Consider the following 19,525-nt stretch of genomic DNA (forward strand, 5'->3'; position numbering starts at 1 on the left):
GTAGTGAGTCATTTTGCAGACTCTCTTATCCAGAGAGACTTACAGTAAGGAGTCATTTAGCAGACTCTCTTATCCAGAGAGACTTACAGTAGTGAGTCATTTAGCAGACTCTCTTATCCAGAGAGACTTACAGTAGTGAGTCATTTAGCAGACTCTCTTATCCAGAGAGACTTACAGTAGTGAGTCATTTAGCAGACTCTCTTATCCAGAGAGACTTACAGTAGTGAGTCATTTAGCAGACTCTCTTATCCAGAGAGACTTACAGTAGGGAGTCATTTAGCAGACTCTCTTATCCAGAGACTTACAGTAATGAGTCATTTAGTAGACTCTTATCCAGAGAGACTACAGTAATGAGTCATTTAGCAGACTCTCTTATCCAGAGTCACTTACAGTAGTGAGTCATATAGCAGACCCTCTTATCCAGAGAGACTTACAGTAAGTAGTGAGTCATTTAGCAGACTCTTATCCAGAGAGACTTACAGTAGTGAGTCATTTAGCAGGGCGGTAGATGAGGTGGATGAGGAGAGGAGAGGGGCTCAGCCAGCAGGGGGGAGAGGGAGGTGGATGAGCAGAGGAGAGGAGAGGGGCTCAGCCAGCAGAGAGAAGAGTGAGGTGGATGAGGAGAGCAGAGCAGAGCAGAGCAGAGCAGAGGAGAGGAGAGGGAGGAGGGGGCTCAGCGGGAGGTGGATGAGCAGAGGAGAGGAGAGGGGCTCAGCCAGCAGGGGGGAGAGGGAGGTGGATGAGCAGAGGAGAGGAGAGGGGCTCAGCCAGCAGAGGGGAGAGAGGTGGATGAGGAGAGCAGAGGAGAGGGGCTCAGCCAGCAGAGGGGAGAGTGAGGTGGATGAGGAGAGCGGGGGGAGAGGAGGGAGAGGAGAGGAGAGGAGAGGAGAGGAGAGGAGAGGAGAGGAGAGGAGAGGAGAGGAGAGGAGAGGAGAGGAGAGGAGAGGAGAGGAGAGGAGAGGAGAGGAGAGGAGAGGGACTCAGCCAGCAGGGGGGAGAGGGAGGTGGATGAGGAGAGGAGAGGGACTCAGCCAGCAGGGGGGAGAGGGAGGTGGATGAGGAGAGGAGAGGGACTCAGCCAGCAGGGGGGAGAGGGAGGTGGATGAGCAGAGGAGAGGGGCTCAGCCAGCAGGGGGGAGAGGGAGGTGGATGAGGAGAGGAGAGGGACTCAGTCAGCAGGGGGGAGAGGGAGGTGGATGAGCAGAGGAGAGGGGCTCAGCCAGCAGGGGGGAGAGGGAGGTGGATGAGCAGAGGAGAGGGGCTCAGCCAGCAGGGGGGAGAGGTAGGTGGATGAGCAGAGGAGAGGGGCTCAGCCAGCAGGGGGGAGAGGGAGGTGGATGAGGAGAGGAGAGGGACTCAGCCAGCAGGGGGGAGAGGGAGGTGGATGAGGAGAGGAGAGGGACTCAGTCAGCAGGGGGGAGAGGGAGGTGGATGAGCAGAGGAGAGGGGCTCAGCCAGCAGGGGGGAGAGGTAGGTGGATGAGCAGAGGAGAGGGGCTCCACAAGGCTCCTACGTCTGTTTTTCTGACCACTACAAGTAGAGAGGAGGCACAGCAGATGATCTCTTAGGTCATTTCATCTCGCTAGTTCTCAAGCTGTCCTCCTGCCTGTGACAAAGTCTCACGACTGCAGAGCCAACACCCTAGGAAGAGAACAGACCACAGCCACTTCTCTTCACCTCACCAATACTGTCAGCTCTCAGGGCTGGCGGACACATAACTCCAGCTTAATTAAAAGGAGAGTTTCATCTCAGATGGAAAGAGGCTGGAGACTGGAATATCCGTGAAGCTGTCTGGCTGTCCACAGGGAACCACATTAAAGATATTTAAACTGAGATGAGGTAGAGGAAACCACTAGTAACGCTTCCATTAAGATCAATGAAATGGGGGAGAGGATGGAGGGTGTGTAATATAGTAGGGGGGAGGATGGAGGGTGTGTAATACAGTAGGGGGGAGGATGGAGGGTGTGTAATATAGTAGGGGGGAGGATGTAGGGTGTGTAATATGGTAGGGGGGAGAATGGAGGGTGTGTAATACAGTAGGGGGAGGATGGAGGGTGTGTAATACAGTAGGGGGAGGATGGAGGGTGTGTAATACAGTAGGGGGAGGATGGAGGGTGTGTAATATAGTAGGGGGGAGGGTGTGTAATATAGTAGAGGGGAGGATGGAGGGTGTGTAATATGGTAGGGGGGAGGATGGAGGGTGTGTAATATGGTAGGGGGGAGGATGTAGGGTGTGTAATATAGTAGGGGGGAGGATGGAGGGTGTGTAATACAGTAGGGGGAGGATGGAGGGTGTGTAATACAGTAGGGGGAGGATGGAGGGTGTGTAATACAGTAGGGGGAGGGTGGAGGGTGTGTAATATAGTAGGGGGGAGGATGGAGGGTGTGTAATATAGTAGGGGGGAGGATGGAGGGTGTGTAATATAGTAGGGGGAGGATGGAGGGTGTGTAATACAGTAGGGGGAGGATGGAGGGTGTGTAAAATAGTAGGGGGAGGATGGAGGGTGTGTAATATAGTAGAGGGGAAGGATGGAGGGTGTGTAATACAGTAGGGGGAGGATGGAGGGTGTGTAATATAGTAGGGGGGAGGGTGTGTAATATAGTAGAGGGGAGCATGGAGGGTGTGTAATATAGTAGGGGGGAGGATGTAGGGTGTGTAATATAGTAGGGGGAGGATGGAGGGTGTGTAATATAGTAGGGGGGAGGGTGTGTAATATAGTAGAGGGGAGCATGGAGGGTGTGTAATATAGTAGGGGGGAGGATGTAGGGTGTGTAATATAGTAGGGGGGAGGATGGAGGGTGTGTAATATAGTAGGGGGAGAATGGAGGGTGTGTAATACCGTAGGGGGAGAATGGAGGGTGTGTAATACCGTAGGGGGAGGATGGAGGGTGTGTAATATAGTAGGGGGAGGATGGAGGGTGTGTAATATAGTAGGGGGAGGATGGAGGGTGTGTAATACAGTAGGGGGAGGATGGAGGGTGTGTAATACAGTAGGGGGAGGATGGAGGGTGTGTAATACAGTAGGGGGGAGGATGGAGGGTGTGTAATATAGTAGGGGGAGGGTGGAGGGTGTGTAATATAGTAGGGGGGAGGATGGAGGGTGTGTAATATAGTAGGGGGGAGGATGGAGGGTGTGTAATATAGTAGGGGGGAGGATGGAGGGTGTGTAATACAGTAGGGGGAGGATGGAGGGTGTGTAATACAGTAGGGGGAGGATGGAGGGTGTGTAATACAGTAGGGGGAGGATGGAGGGTGTGGAATACAGTAGGGGGAGGATGGAGGGTGTGTAATATACTAGGGGGGAGGGTGTGTAATATAGTAGAGGGGAGGATGGAGGGTGTGTAATATAGTAGGGGGAGGATGGAGGGTGTGTAATATAGTAGGGGGGAGGATGGAGGGTGTGTAATATAGTAGGGGGGAGGATGGAGGGTGTGTAATATAGTAGGGGGAGGATGGAGGGTGTGTAATATAGTAGGGGGAGGGTGTGTAATATAGTAGGGGGAGGATGGAGGGTGTGTAGTAGGGGGGAGGATGGAGGGTGTGTAATACAGTAGGGGGGAGGATGGAGGGTGTGTAATACAGTAGGGGGGAGGATGGAGGGTGTGTAATACAGTAGGGGAGGATGGAGGGTGTGTAATATAGTAGGGGGGGAGAGGGTGTGTAATATAGTAGGGGGAGGCTGGAGGGTGTGTAGTAGGGGGGAGGATGGAGGGTGTGTAATATAGTAGGGGGGAGGTTGGAGGGTGTGTAATACAGTAGGGGGAGGATGGAGGGTGTGTAATATAGTAGGGGGGAGGATGGAGGGTGTGTAATACAGTAGGGGGGAGGATGGAGGGTGTGTAAAATAGTAGGGGGAGGATGGAGGGTGTGTAATATAGTAGGGGGAGGGTGTGTAATACAGTAGGGGGAGGATGGAGGGTGTGTAATACAGTAGGGGGAGGGTATGTAATACAGTAGGGGGAGGATGGAGGGTGTGTAAAACAGTAGGGGGAGGATGGAGGGTGTGTAATATAGTAGGGGGGAGGGTGTGTAATATAGTAGAGGGGAGGATGGAGGGTGTGTAATATAGTAGGGGGGAGGGTGTGTAATATAGTAGAGGGGAGGATGGAGGGTGTGTAATATAGTAGGGGGGAGGGGGGAGGGTGTGTAATATAGTAGGGGGAGGGGGGAGGGTGTGTAATATAGTAGGGGGGAGGATGGAGGGTGTGTAATATAGTAGGGGGAGGGTATTTAATATAGTAGGGGGGAGGATGGAGGGTGTGTAATATAGTAGGGGGGCGGATGGAGGGTGTGTAATATAGTAGGGGGAGGATGGAGGGTGTGTAATATAGTAGGGGGAGGATGGCGGGTGTGTAATATAGTAGGGGGAGGATGGCGGGTGTGTAATATAGTAGGGGGGAGGGTGTGTAATATAGTGGGGTGGAGGATGGAGGGTGTGTAATATAGTAGGGGGGAGGGTGTGTAATATAGTGGGGTGGAGGATGGAGGGTGTGTAATACAGTAGGGGGAGGATGGAGGGTGTGTAATATAGTAGGGGGAGGATGGAGGGTGTGAAATATAGTAGGGGGAGGGTGTGTAATATAGTAGGGGGGAGGATGGAGGGTGTGTAATACAGTAGGGGGGAGGATGGAGGGTGTGTAAAATAGTAGGGGGAGGATGGAGGGTGTGTAATATAGTAGGGGGGAGGGTGTGTAATATAGTAGGGTGGAGGATGGAGGGTGTGTAATACAGTAGGGGGAGGGGCGAGGGTGTGTAATACAGTAGGGGGGAGGATGGAGGGTGTGTAATACAGTAGGGGGGAGGGGGGAGGGTGTGTAATACAGTAGGGGGGAGGATGGAGGGTGTGTAATACAGTAGGGGGGAGGATGGAGGGTGTGTAATACAGTAGGGGGGAGGATGGAGGGTGTGTAATACAGTAGGGGGGAGGATGGAGGGTGTGTAATACAGTAGGGGGAGGATGGAAGGTGGGTAATATAGTAGGGGGGAGGATGGAAGGTGAGTAATATAGTAGGGGGAGGGGGGAGGGTGTGTAATATAGTAGGGGAGGGGGGAGGGTGTGTAATACAGTAGGGGGAGGATGGAGGGTGTGTAATACAGTAGGGGGGAGGATGGAGGGTGTGTAATACAGTAGGGGGAGGATGGAAGTTGGGTAATATAGTAGGGGGGAGGATGGAAGGTGGGTAATATAGTTGGGGGAGGGGGGAGGGTGTGTAATATAGTAGGGGGGAGGATGGAGGGTGTGTAATATAGTAGGGGGGCAGATGGAGGGTGTGTAATATAGTAGGGGGAGGATGGAGAGAAGAGCAGCACAGCAGTAGAAACACAGGAGAGAGAAGAGCAGCACAGCAGTAGAAACACAGGAGAGAGAAAAGCAGCACAGCAGTAGAAACACAGGAGAGAGAAGAGCAGCACAGCAGTAGAAACACAGGAGAAGAGCAGCACAGCAGTAGAAACACAGGAGAGAGAAGAGCAGCACAGCAGTAGAAACACAGGAGAGAAGTGCAGCACAGCAGTAGAAACACAGGAGAGAAGTGCAGCACAGCAGTAGAAACACAGGAGAGAGAAGAGCAGCACAGCAGTAGAAACACAGGAGAGAGAAGAGCAGCACAGCAGTAGAAACACAGGAGAGAGAAGAGCAGCACAGCAGTAGAAACACAGGAGAGAGAAGAGCAGCACAGCAGTAGAAACACAGGAGAGAAGAGCAGCACAGCAGTAGAAACACAGGAGAGAAGAGCAGCACAGCAGTAGAAACACAGGAGAGAGAAGAGCAGCACAGCAGTAGAAACACAGGAGAGAGAAGAGCAGCACAGCAGTAGAAACACAGGAGAGAAGTGCAGCACAGCAGTAGAAACACAGGAGAGAAGAGCAGCACAGCAGTAGAAACACAGGAGAGAGAAGAGCAGCACAGCAGTAGAAACACAGGAGAGAGAAGAGCAGCACAGCAGTAGAAACACAGGAGAGAGAAGAGCAGCACAGCAGTAGAAACACAGGAGAGAAGAGCAGCACAGCAGTAGAAACACAGGAGAGAAGAGCAGCACAGCAGTAGAAACACAGGAGAGAGAAGAGCAGCACAGCAGTAGAAACACAGGAGAGAGAAGAGCAGCACAGCAGTAGAAACACAGGAGAGAAGTGCAGCACAGCAGTAGAAACACAGGAGAGAAGAGCAGCACAGCAGTAGAAACACAGGAGAGAGAAGAGCAGCACAGCAGTAGAAACACAGGAGAGAGAAGAGCAGCACAGCAGTAGAAACACAGGAGAGAGAAGAGCAGCACAGCAGTAGAAACACAGGAGAGAGAAGAGCAGCACAGCAGTAGAAACACAGGAGAGAAGAAAGTCAGGAGAAAGTTCTGTCACCATACAGGGAGGGGAAAGCAATGCACCTTTGTCTACATCTACACTTCAAAAGGCTCCCTTATTCCCTATGGGCTCTGGTCAAAAGCAGTGCTCTATACAGGGTGTAGGATGCAGCCTTGTGTTCTGCAGCAGCCTCTCATTCCTGAGAGAAGAGGTGTGTAGAGAGAGAGAGAGAACTGCTGCATATCGCTGCTATGTGACTGGACTGTAATGAAGCTGTACTTACACAATACTGAGTTGCTTCAATGGTTCCCTGGGAGCATAGCAGAAATTCTCTTTCTTTTAATTCTCCATCTCCACTGTTTCACATGATCTGAGTCAGAAAGCTCTTTATTCACAATGTGTCTTTATGGTGGGACGGACGGGAAACGGCTGTAGGCTAGTAAAAACTATGAATTTAAAGTGCCAAAGGATGGGCTGTTGCAGTCACTGCCCCAGTCTTCCCCTGGTCTTTGTTCTCATTGCTTCAGTTTTTCATCTCACCTTTATTTCCATGTTCATCCCATCTTGTAGGCCGAAACAGATTGAAAACCATCCTACTGTTTGGTTCATTCTTCTGACAAATGGCTGTTTAGTTCACAGATACTCAAAAGGAGAGGAAGCCATGAATCCCAGAAGTCAAGAGTCAAGTTCACAGCACAAAGCAACCAGTCTAACAACACACATTCTACAGAGTTATAATGAGGTGTTCAATGGTACAGTCCTAGATGAGGACCATGTCAGTCTATAGAGTTATAATGAGGTGTTCAATGGTACAGTCCTAGATGAGGACCATGTCAGTCTATAGAGTTATAATGAGATGTTCAATGGTACAGTCCTAGATGAGGCCCATGTCAGTCTATAGAGTTATAATGAGGTGTTCAATGGTACAGTCCTAGATGAGGACCATGTCAGTCTATAGAGTTATAATGAGATGTTCAATGGTACAGTCCTAGATGAGGCCCATGTCAGTCTATAGAGTTATAATGAGGTGTTCAATGGTACAGTCCTAGATGAGGATCATGTAATCTGCACCAGCTTGGTCGTTTTACTGGTAGGGAGGGCAGGAGGGAGAGATATTGGTGGAGAGAGAGAGAGAGAGAGATGGAGAGAGAGAGAGAGAGAGATGGAGAGAGAGATGGAGAGAGAGATGGAGAGAGGTGAGGAGGGCTGGAGGGAGAGAGAGAGAGATGGAGAGAGAGAGATGGAGAGAGAGAGAGAACGGTGGAGAGAGAGAAGTAGGGAGGGCTGGAGGGAGAGAGAGAGAGAACGGTGGAGAGAGGGATGTGGAGAGAGAGAGAAATAAGAAGGGCTGGAAGGAGAGAGAAAGGTGGAGAGAGAGAGAAGTAGGGAGGGCTGGAGGGAGAGAGAGAGAGCGAGAGAGAGTAGAGGAGGGAGAGAAGGCTGGAGGCCATGCTGTATTGGGCTGGAAGGAGAGAGAGTAGAAGAGGGAGAGAAGGCAGGAGGCGATGCTGTATTGGGCTGGAAAGAGAGGGCTAGAGGGAGAGAGAGTCTTTTTACCGTTCTGTGTGAGCTTGGTAGAACACACCAGGGTTGCTATCTGGAAGGAGTCCTTGCTGATGGTACAGTTGCCCAGGTTGTGTGTGCCCTTCCCTGTGGTGGACAAGCCCTTCTCCTCCAGCTCCACCTTGGTAGCAGGAACGTTCAGGTACAGAGACGAGTCCTCCAGCTTCTTAGCCTCCGCCTGGGGGTCATAGAACACAGAATTAAATATACGAATATACCGTGGTGTTATATGACCTACCCTGTAAATGATGAGGTGGTGTAATATTACCTGCCCTGTAAATTATGAGGTGGTGTTATATGACCTATCCTGTATATGATTAGGTGGTGTTATTACGACCTACCCTGTAAATTATGAGGTGGTGTTATATGACCTACCCTGTATATGATGAGGTGGTGTTATATGACCTACCCTGTATATGATGAGGTGGTGTTATACGACCTACCCTGTATATGATGAGGTGGTGTTATACGATCTACCCTGTATATGATGAGGTGGTGTTATATGACCTACCCTGTATATGATGAGGTGGTGTTATATGACCTACCCTGTATATGATGAGATGGTGTTATATGACCTACCCTGTATATGATGAAATGGTGTTATATGACCTACCCTGTATATGATGAAATGGTGTTATATGACCTACCCTGTATATGATGAGGTGGTGTTATCTTACCTACCCTGTATATGATGAGGTGGTGTTATATTACCTACCCTGTATATGATGAGGTGGTGTTATATGACCTACCCTGTATATGATGAGGTGGTGTTATATGACCTACCCTGTATATGATGAGGTGGTGTTTTATGACCTACCCTGTATATGATGAGGTGGTGTTATATTACCTGTATATGATGAGGTGGTGTTATATGACCTACCCTGTATATGATGAGGTGGTGTTATATGACCTACCCTGTATATGATGAGGTGGTGTTATATGAGCTACCCTGTATATGATGAGGTGGTGTTATATGACCTACCCTGTATATGATGAGGTGGTGTTATATTACCTACCCTTTATATGATGAGGTGGTGTTATATAACCCACCCTGTATACGATTAGGTGGTGTTATATTACCTGTATATGATGAGGTGGTGTTATATGATCTACCCTGTATATGATGAGGTGGTGTTATATTACCTACCCTGTATATGATGAGGTAGTGTTATATTACCTACCTTGTATACGATGAGATCGTGCTCTCCGTCCCTCAGGGTCGTCCCATCGTACCTCATCAGCTTCACAAACGACAGGGCGAATATCTTCTCTGATTTATCTTTGGCTGCAGGGGGAGGAGGGGATACAGAGGAGGTGGTGTTAGCTGGAAAGGCGGCGAGGCTGGATCTGGGCTTGGCTCGGGCTGGGCCCAGGTTGGGCTGGGAGCTGGGCTTGGCTCGGGCTTGGAATGGGAATGGGCTGGGGATCATCACTGGTCATTAGTGTCTCACTGCCTTTGGAGGGTCCGGAGGGACACAGAACAGAGCCAGGGTAACAAGGGTGAGGCTAAAGCAGCTTAGCTCAGCTGTCAACAGCTAGTTAGAGCCACGGCCCACTGAACCAGACAACCAGTTAGAGCCCCACTGAACCAGACAACCAGTTAGAGCCCCACTGAACCAGACAAACAGTTAGAGCCCCACTGAACCAGACAAACAGTTAGAGCCCCACTGAACCAGACAACCAGTTAGAGCCCAGGCCCACTGAACCAGACAACCAGTTAGAGCCCCACTGAACCAGACAACCAGTTAGAGCCCAGGCCCACTGAACCAGACAACCAGTTAGAGCCCCGGCCCACTGAACCAGACAACCAGTTAGAGCCCCACTGAACCAGACAACCAGTTAGAGCCCCGGCCCACTGAACCAGACAACCAGTTAGAGCCCCGGCCCACTGAACCAGACAACCAGTTAGAGCCCCACTGAACCAGACAACCAGTTAGAGCCCCGGCCCACTGAACCAGACAACCAGTTAGAGCCCCGGCCCACTGAACCAGACAACCAGTTAGAGCCCCACTGAACCAGACAACCAGTTAGAGCCCCGGCCCACTGAACCAGACAACCAGTTAGAGCCCCACTGAACCAGACAACCAGTTAGAGCCCCGACCCACTGAACCAGACAACCAGTTAGAGCCCCGACCCACTGAACCAGACAACCAGTTAGAGCCCCGACCCACTGAACCAGACAACCAGTTAGAGCCCCACTGAACCAGACAACCAGTTAGAGCCCCGGCCCACTGAACCAGACAACCAGTTAGAGCCCCAGCCCACTGAACCAGACAACCAGTTAGAGCCCAGGCCCACTGAACCAGACAACCAGTTAGAGGCCAGGCCAACTGAACCAGACAACCAGTTAGAGCCCCGGCCCACTGAACCAGACAACCAGTTAGAGCCCCGGCCCACTGAACCAGACAAACAGTTAGAGCCCCACTGAACCAGACAACCAGTTAGAGCCCAGGCCCACTGAACCAGACAACCAGTTAGAGCCCCACTGAACCAGACAACCAGTTAGAGCCCAGGCCCACTGAACCAGACAACCAGTTAGAGCCCCGGCCCACTGAACCAGACAACCAGTTAGAGCCCCACTGAACCAGACAACCAGTTAGAGCCCCGGCCCACTGAACCAGACAACCAGTTAGAGCCCCGGCCCACTGAACCAGACAACCAGTTAGAGCCCCACTGAACCAGACAACCAGTTAGAGCCCCACTGAACCAGACAACCAGTTAGAGCCCCACTGAACCAGACAACCAGTTAGAGCCCCGGCCCACTGAACCAGACAACCAGTTAGAGCCCCAGCCCACTGAACCAGACAACCAGTTAGAGCCCAGGCCCACTGAACCAGACAACCAGTTAGAGGCCAGGCCAACTGAACCAGACAACCAGTTAGAGCCCCGGCCCACTGAACCAGACAACCAGTTAGAGCCCCACTGAACCAGACAACCAGTTAGAGCCCAGGCCCACTGAACCAGACAACCAGTTAGAGCCCCACTGAACCAGACAACCAGTTAGAGCCCCGGCCCACTGAACCAGACAACCAGTTAGAGCCCCACTGAACCAGACAACCAGTTAGAGCCCCGGCCCACTGAACCAGACAACCAGTTAGAGCCCCACTGAACCAGACAACCAGTTAGAGCCCCGACCCACTGAACCAGACAACCAGTTAGAGCCCCACTGAACCAGACAACCAGTTAGAGGCCAGGCCCACTGAACCAGACAACCAGTTAGAGCCCCGACCCACTGAACCAGACAACCAGTTAGAGCCCCAGCCCACTGAACCAGACAACCAGTTAGAGCCCAGGCCCACTGAACCAGACAACCAGTTAGAGGCCCGGCCCACTGAACCAGACAACCAGTTAGAGCCCCACTGAACCAGACAACCAGTTAGAGCCCCAGCCCACTGAACCAGACAACCAGTTAGAGCCCCGACCCACTGAACCAGACAACCAGTTAGAGCCCCGGCCCACTGAACCAGACAACCAGTTAGAGCCCCACTGAACCAGACAACCAGTTAGAGCCCCACTGAACCAGACAACCAGTTAGAGCCCCAGCCCACTGAACCAGACAACCAGTTAGAGCCCAGGCCCACTGAACCAGACAACCAGTTAGAGGCCCGGCCCACTGAACCAGACAACCAGTTAGAGCCCCACTGAACCAGACAACCAGTTAGAGCCCCAGCCCACTGAACCAGACAACCAGTTAGAGCCCCGACCCACTGAACCAGACAACCAGTTAGAGCCCCGGCCCACTGAACCAGACAACCAGTTAGAGCCCCACTGAACCAGACAACCAGTTAGAGCCCCACTGAACCAGACAACCAGTTAGAGCCCCGGCCCACTGAACCAGACAACCAGTTAGAGCCCAGGCCCACTAAACCAGACAACCAGTTAGAGCTCAGGCCCACTGAACCAGACAACCAGAACACATATGAGTAATACATTATCCCGTCCTCAGTCAGGACACATATGAGTCCAATAATCTGAACTGTAATGTGTGTGCTGTATCCAGTCGTTAGCCACCACATGGCAGAGATGATTTGGACCTCCTCTTTGCTACATTATCCCAGGGAGAATGATGTCAGCACACTGTATATTTTGACCAGACCCTAAGTGTACTACATAGATAATAGAGCAGTATTTGTGAAGCAGTCTCAGTGTGGGTCCTATATATAAACAGAGAGGAGAGTTATGGCCGTGTCCAGTAAGTTTAGCGTCGGATGGGACCACATACATCACCATCACACATCAACAAGCTCAAATGTACGTGACGTTCAGACCGTGATTCACCGGAGTATCTGGCGCGTTCAATCTGTATAAATCAACTTATTGGATTTCTGCCCGTAAGCCTGGCGCGGTGAATAATCGCTCTGCTCGCTGGACTGGAAGACAACCAATAAAAAGATAGAGGAGCACTACGGTACGTATGGTGCAGAATCAGGAGAGGAGTGGATTCACTACGCAATGACTTCCATCAGACACAAGCACAGAATCACAGATGAAAACCGCTTCAGTTTGGGAGGCAGAGGATTATTTGGTCCAGAAACCTGCACATCTCAGCTGTTCACTGACGTAGAATGAACTGTCTGAAATGTGCTCTTTCTCTCCTACCGCGTATACACTAAATGACAACATGGTTCCCAACAGGGGATTAGGGCCATCAAACATGCCTCAGGTAATCATCCAACCAGAGACAGAAAGACAAGGCAATTAACTATACTGAACAAAAATGATTTAAAAACGCAACATGCAACAATTTAAAAGATTTGACTGAATTACAGTTCAAAGAAGGAAATTAGTCCATTTAAATAAATTCATTAGACCCTAATCTATGGATTTCACTTGACTGGGCAGGGGCACAGCCTGACAGCCTGACTGACTGACTGGCTGACTGACTGACTGGCTGACTGCCTGACTGACTGACTGACTGACTGACTGAGTGAGTGAGTGAGTGAGTGAGTGAGTGAGTGAGTGAGTGAGTGAGTGAGTGAGTGAGTGAGTGAGTGAGTGAGTGAGTGAGTGAGTGAGTGAGTGAGTGACTGGCTGGCTGGCTGGCTGGCTGAGTGACTGGCTGAGTGAGTGAGTGAGTGAGTGAGTGAGTGAGTGAGTGAGTGAGTGAGTGAGTGAGTGAGTGAGTAACTGGCTGAGTGAGTGAGTGAGTGAGTGAGTGAGTGAGTGAGTGAGTGAGTGAGTGAGTGAGTGAGTGAGTGAGTGAGTGAGTGAGTGAGTGAGTGAGTGACTGACTGGCTGAGTGACTGACTGGCTGAGTGACTGAGTGACTGACTGGCTGAGTGACTGGCTGGCTGAGTGACTGGCTGGCTGAGTGACTGGCTGGCTGAGTGACTGGCTGGCTGAGTGACTGGCTGGCTGGCTGAGTGACTGGCTGGCTGGCTGGCTGAGTGACTGGCTGGCTGGCTGGCTGAGTGACTGGCTGGCTGGCTGGCTGAGTGACTGGCTGGCTGGCTGAGTGGCTGGCTGGCTGGCTGAATGGCTGAGTGACTGGCTGGCTGAGTGACTGGCTGGCTGAGTGGCTGAGTGACCGGCTGGCTGAGTGGTTGAGTGGCTGGCTGGCTGGTTGAGTGGCTGGCTGGCTGAGTGACTGGCTGGCTGGCTGAGTGACTGGCTGGATGGCTGAGTGGCTGGCTGGCTGGCTGAGTGGCTGAGTGGCTGGCTGAGCGGCTGAGTGGCTGGCTGAGCAACTGGCTGGCTGGCTGAGCGGCTGACTGGCTGGCTGAGCGGCTGACTGGCTGGCTGAGCGGCTGACTGGCTGGCTGAGCGGCTGACTGGCTGGCTGGCTGAGCGGCTGACTGGCTGGCTGAGCGGCTGACTGGCTGGCTGAGCGGCTGACTGGCTGGCTGAGTGGCTGGCTGGCTGAGTGGCTGGCTGAGCAACTGGCTGGCTGGCTGAGCGGCTGACTGGCTGGCTGAGCGGCTGACTGGCTGGCTGAGCGGCTGACTGGCTAAGTGACTGGCTGGCTGGCTGAGTGAATTGCTGGCTGGCTGAGTGAATGGCTGACTGAGTGAATGGCTGGCTGACTGTATGAAAAGTAAACCGTGCTAGAGAATTAGTCTTTGCTGAAGCCCACAACAGTGTGTGTGTGTGTGTGTGTGTGTGTGTGTGTGTGTGTGTGTGTGTGTGTGTGTGTGTGTGTGTGTGTGTGTGTGTGTGTGTGTGTGTGTGTATGCGTGTCAATGCTGAAGGAGAGGACGGATAGCTTCACCCTAACTACAGCACGTTTCAGACAGACAACCCCCAGTCCAGGCTGTCTGGACCTGCTAATTGATCGTTTTGCATACGGCCACCTGCCCAGCTCCTCTTGGCCGGGCTAACCAATAACACACCATGTGGTGAGCAGATGGAGCAACAAGGCTGCCAGGACAGGCTTCCTCAGCCCTGTTCCACACCCATAAACATTAAAAACACTACCAAAAATAAAGAAATACATTTATAATTGAGTCCCTTCAGCCAGGCAGACGCCTTTCCCAACATACAAATGAGCAGTTTCTGGCATTTTATTCTCCCACCCTGGGCCCACTGACAGCCAGCCCGGGCCCACTGACATCCAGCCCGGGCCCACTGACAGCCAGCCCGGGCCCACTGACAGCCAACCCAGCCATTCCAACAGAATTATATGAATCTCATTTATGTAGGGGAATTTCATTCCACAATTAAAGTGACGCAGGGTGAACCGTAAAGTAATTGTTATGACCAGCACTTGTGTCCTAAACGGCCCCCTGTTCCCTATGAGTGCCAGGATGTAGACTTGGATGACTGGGGACAGATTAGGAGCCAATTGCTTAGTATTTATGAATTCATTGTCTGAATAATTGTATGAATTTAAATTTGTGCTCGTAGCCTAGTGGTCTAAATTATGAATTTATATTTGTGCTCATGGCCTAGGGTGGTCTAGTGGTCCATGAATCTAAATTTGTGCTCATGGCCTAGTGATCTAAGTTACCTCCAACTTTCCCCACTGTCACCCTCTCTCCATCTTTCCCCACTGTCACCCACTCTCCATCTTCCCCCACTGGCACCCTCTATCCATCTTCCCCCACTGTCACTGTCTCTCTCCATCTTTCCCCACTGTCAGCCTCTCCATCTTTCCCCACTGTCACCCTCTCTATATTTCCCCACTGTCACCCTCTCCATATTTCCTCACTGTCATCCTCTCCATCTTTCCCCACTGTCATCCTCTCCATATTTCCTCACTGTCATCCTCGCCATCTTTCCCCACTGTCATCCTCTCCATCTTTCCCCACTGTCACCCTCTCCATATTTCCTCACTGTCACCCTCTCTATATTTCCCCACTGTCATCCTCTCCATCTTTCCCCACTGCCAACCTCTCCATCTTTCCCCACTGCCAACCTCAACATCTTTCCCCACTGCTAACCTCTCCATCTTTCCCCACTGCCACCCTCTCCCATCCTCTCCATCTTTCCCCACTGCCAACCTCTCCATATTTCCCCACTGCCAACCTCTCCATATTTCCCCACTGCCAACCTCTCCATCTTTCCCCACTGCCAACCTCTCCATCTTTCCCCACTGCCAACCTCTCCATCTTTCCCCACTGCCAACCTCTCCATCTTTCCCCACTGCCAACCTCTCCATCTTTCCCCACTGCCAACCTCTCCATATTTCCCCACTGCCAACCTCTCCATATTTCCCCACTGCCAACCTCTCCATATTTCCCCACTGCCAACCTCTCCATATTTCCCCACTGCCAACCTCTCCATATTTCCCCACTGCCAACCTCTCCATATTTCCCCACTGCCAACCTCTCCATATTTCCCCACTGCCAACCTCTCCATATTTCCCCACTGCCAACCTCTCCATATTTCCCCACTGCCAACCTCTCCATATTTCCCCACTGCCAACCTCTCCATATTTCCCCACTGCCAACCTCTCCATCTTTCCCCACTGTCATCCACTCCATCTTTCCCCACTGTCATCCTCTCCATCTTTCCCCACTGTCATCCTCTCCATCTTTCCCACTGTCATCCTCTCCATCTCTCCCCACTGTCATCCTCTCCATCTCTCCCCACTGTCATCCTCTCCATCTTTCCCCACTGTCATCCTCTCCATCTTTCCCCACTGTCATCCACTCCATCTTTCCCCACTGTCACCCTCTCCATCTTTCCCCACTGTCATCCTCTCCATCTTTCCCACTGTCATCCTCTCCATCTTTCCCACTGTCATCCTCTCCATCTTTCCCCACTGTCATCCACTCCATCTTTCCCCACTGTCATCCTCTCCATCTTTCCCCACTGTCATCCTCTCCATCTTTCCCACTGTCATCCTCTCCATCTCTCCCCACTGTCATCCTCTCCATCTCTCCCCACTGTCATCCTCTCCATCTTTCCCCACTGTCATCCTCTCTATATTTCCCCACTGTCATCCTCTCCATCTTTCCCCACTGTCACCCTCTCCATCTCTCCCCACTGTCATCCTCTCCATCTCTCCCCACTGTCATCCTCTCCATCTTTCCCCACTGTCATCCTCTCTATATTTCCCCACTGTCATCCTCTCCATCTTTCCCCACTGTCATCCTCTCCATCTTTCCCCACTGTCATCCTCTCCATCTTTCCCCACTGTCATCCTCTCCATCTCTCCCCACTGTCATCCTCTCCATCTCTCCCCACTGTCATCCTCTCTATATTTCCCCACTGTCATCCTCTCTATATTTCCCCACTGCCAACCTCTCCATCTCAATTAAATAAAGTCAGAAAAGACCTTAAAAACATTCACATTTGTACTTACATTCTTGAGATGATCGGTGACGGAAGGTGAATCGCAGGTGACTTCGGTTCACGTCTTCAATAGGGATGGCAACCTTGAGGTTAAACAGTAAGGCAGGAGACAGACAGCTAAATGAAACTCAACGTATCTCAAATTAAAGTACACACATGCACATGTACAAACACAAGGGTATAGACAGACTAACCTTGATGGTTTCAAACCAACGTGGCTGTTTGATCTGGTAGTAGATGACAGACTTGTACTCCAAGATGCCCTCGTCTCCAGCACCAGGGAACATCACGTTCTGAGAGAGAGAAAGGTGGAAATGGAGAAGGTATTTTAATATAATTATAAAAACCACTGAGCAGAAGCTTTAATCCAAAGCAACTTAAAGTTATCCGTACATTTTACATAAGGGTTGTGGCGGGAATCAAACCACTATACTATAAAAGCCATGCTCTACTAACTAACCTATATAGGACCTGGAGCCATGCTCTACTAACTGAACTATATAGGACCATGTTCTACTAACTGAACTACAGAGGACCTGGAGCCATGTTCTACTAACTGAACTACAGAGGACCTGGAGCCATGCTCTACTAACTCAACTACAGAGGACCATGTTCTACTAACTGAACTACAGAGGACCATGCTCTACTAACTGAACTACAGAGGACCTGGAGCCATGCTCTACTAACTGAACTACAGAGGACCTGGAGCCATGCTCTATAACTGAACTACAGAGGACCATGCTCTACTAACTGAACTACAGAGGACCTGGAGCCATGTTCTTCTAACTGAACTACAGAGGACCTGGAGCCATGTTCTACTAACTGAACTATATAGGACCACGCTCTACTAACTGAACTACAGAGGACCATGCTCTACTAACTGAACTACAGAGGACCATGCTCTACTAACTGAACTACAGAGGACCTGGAGCCATGTTCTACTAACTGAACTACAGAGGACCTGGAGCCATGTTCTACTAACTGAACTACAGAGGACCATGTACTACTAACTGAACTACAGAGGACCTGCAGCCATGCTCTACTAACTGAACTACAGAGGACCTGGAGCCATGTTCTACTAACTGAACTACAGAGGACCTGGAGCCATGCTCTACTAACTGAACTACAGAGGACCATGTTCTACTAACTGAACTACAGAGGACCTGGAGCCATGCTCTACTAACTGAACTACAGAGGACCTGGAGCCATGCTCTACTAACTCAACTACAGAGGACCATGTTCTACTAACTGAACTACAGAGGACCTGCAGCCATGCTCTACTAACTGAACTACAGAGGACCATGTTCTACTAACTGAACTACAGAGGACCTGGAGCCATGCTCTACTAACTGAACTACAGAGGACCTGGAGCCTTGTTCTACTAACTGAACTACAGAGGACCTGGAGCCATGCTCTACTAACTGAACTACAGAGGACCTGGAGCCATGTTCTACTAACTGAACTACAGAGGACCTGGAGCCTTGTTCTACTAACTGAACTACAGAGGACCTGGAGCCATGCTCTACTAACTGAACTACAGAGGACCTGGAGCCTTGTTCTACTAACTGAACTACAGAGGACCTGGAGCCTTGTTCTACTAACTGAACTACAGAGGACCTAGAGCCATGTTCTACTAACTGAACTACAGAGGACCTGGAGCCATGCTCTACTAACTGAACTACAGAGGACCTGGAGCCATGTTCTACTAACTGAACTACAGAGGACCTGGAGCCATGTTCTACTAACTGAACTACAGAGGACCTGGAGCCATGTTCTACTAACTGAACTACAGAGGACCATGTTCTACTAACTGAACTACAGAGGACCTGCAGCCATGCTCTACTAACTGAACTACAGAGGACCTGCAGCCATGCTCTACTAACTGAACTACAGAGGACCATGTTCTACTAACTGAACTACAGAGGACCTGGAGCCATGCTCTACTAACTGAACTACAGAGGACCATGTTCTACTAACTGAACTACAGAGGACCTGCAGCCATGCTCTACTAACTGAACTACAGAGGACCATGTTCTACTAACTGAACTACAGAGGACCTAGAGCCATGTTCTACTAACTGAACTACAGAGGACCTGGAGCCATGCTCTACTAACTGAACTACAGAGGACCTGGAGCCATGTTCTACTAACTGAACTACAGAGGACCTGGAGCCATGTTCTACTAACTGAACTACAGAGGACCATGTTCTACTAACTGAACTACAGAGGACCTAGAGCCATGTTCTACTAACTGAACTACAGAGGACCTGGAGCCATGTTCTACTAACTGAACTACAGAGGACCTGGAGCCATGTTCTACTAACTGAACTACAGAGGACCTGGAGCCATGCTCTACTAACTGAACTACAGAGGACCTGGAGCCATGCTCTACTAACTGAACTACAGAGGACCTGGAGCCATGTTCTACTAACTGAACTACAGAGGACCATGTTCTACTAACTGAACTACAGAGGACCATGTTCTACTAACTGAACTACAGAGGACCTGCAGCCATGCTCTACTAACTGAACTACAGAGGACCATGTTCTACTAACTGAACTACAAAGGACCTGGAGCCATGCTCTACTAACTGAACTACAGAGGACCATGTTCTACTAACTGAACTACAGAGGACCTGCAGCCATGCTCTACTAACTGAACTACAGAGGACCATGTTCTACTAACTGAACTACAGAGGACCTGGAGCCATGTTCTACTAACTGAACTACAGAGGACCTGCAGCCATGCTCTACTAACTGAACTACAGAGGACCATGTTCTACTAACTGAACTACAGAGGACCTGCAGCCATGCTCTACTAACTGAACTACAGAGGACCATGTTCTACTAACTGAACTACAGAGGACCGGCATGTTCTACTAACTGAACTACAGAGGACCTGGAGCCATGCTCTACTAACTGAACTACAG

At 50.8% G+C, this 19,525-nt stretch overlaps 1 protein-coding gene across 2 annotated transcripts in view; it reads right to left on the bottom strand.

Annotated features, from left to right (window-relative positions):
- The window catches only part of LOC106591860 (dedicator of cytokinesis protein 1), a 747,377-nt gene that overhangs the window by 640,832 nt on the left and 87,020 nt on the right, over nt 1-19,525 (bottom strand). For both annotated transcript variants that reach the window (XM_045687698.2, XM_045687696.2), the window contains exons 15-18: nt 16,792-16,890; nt 16,608-16,680; nt 9,043-9,146; nt 7,856-8,039 (exon numbers count right to left, since the gene is read on the bottom strand). In XM_045687698.2, the coding sequence (XP_045543654.2) occupies nt 7,856-8,039; nt 9,043-9,146; nt 16,608-16,680; nt 16,792-16,890 (460 nt within the window). The remainder of the gene's footprint in view (nt 1-7,855; nt 8,040-9,042; nt 9,147-16,607; nt 16,681-16,791; nt 16,891-19,525) is intronic.

Source organism: Salmo salar, chromosome 01 (assembly GCF_965601325.2).
Source record: "Salmo salar chromosome 01, fSalSal1, whole genome shotgun sequence".
NCBI lineage: Eukaryota > Metazoa > Chordata > Actinopteri > Salmoniformes > Salmonidae > Salmo > Salmo salar.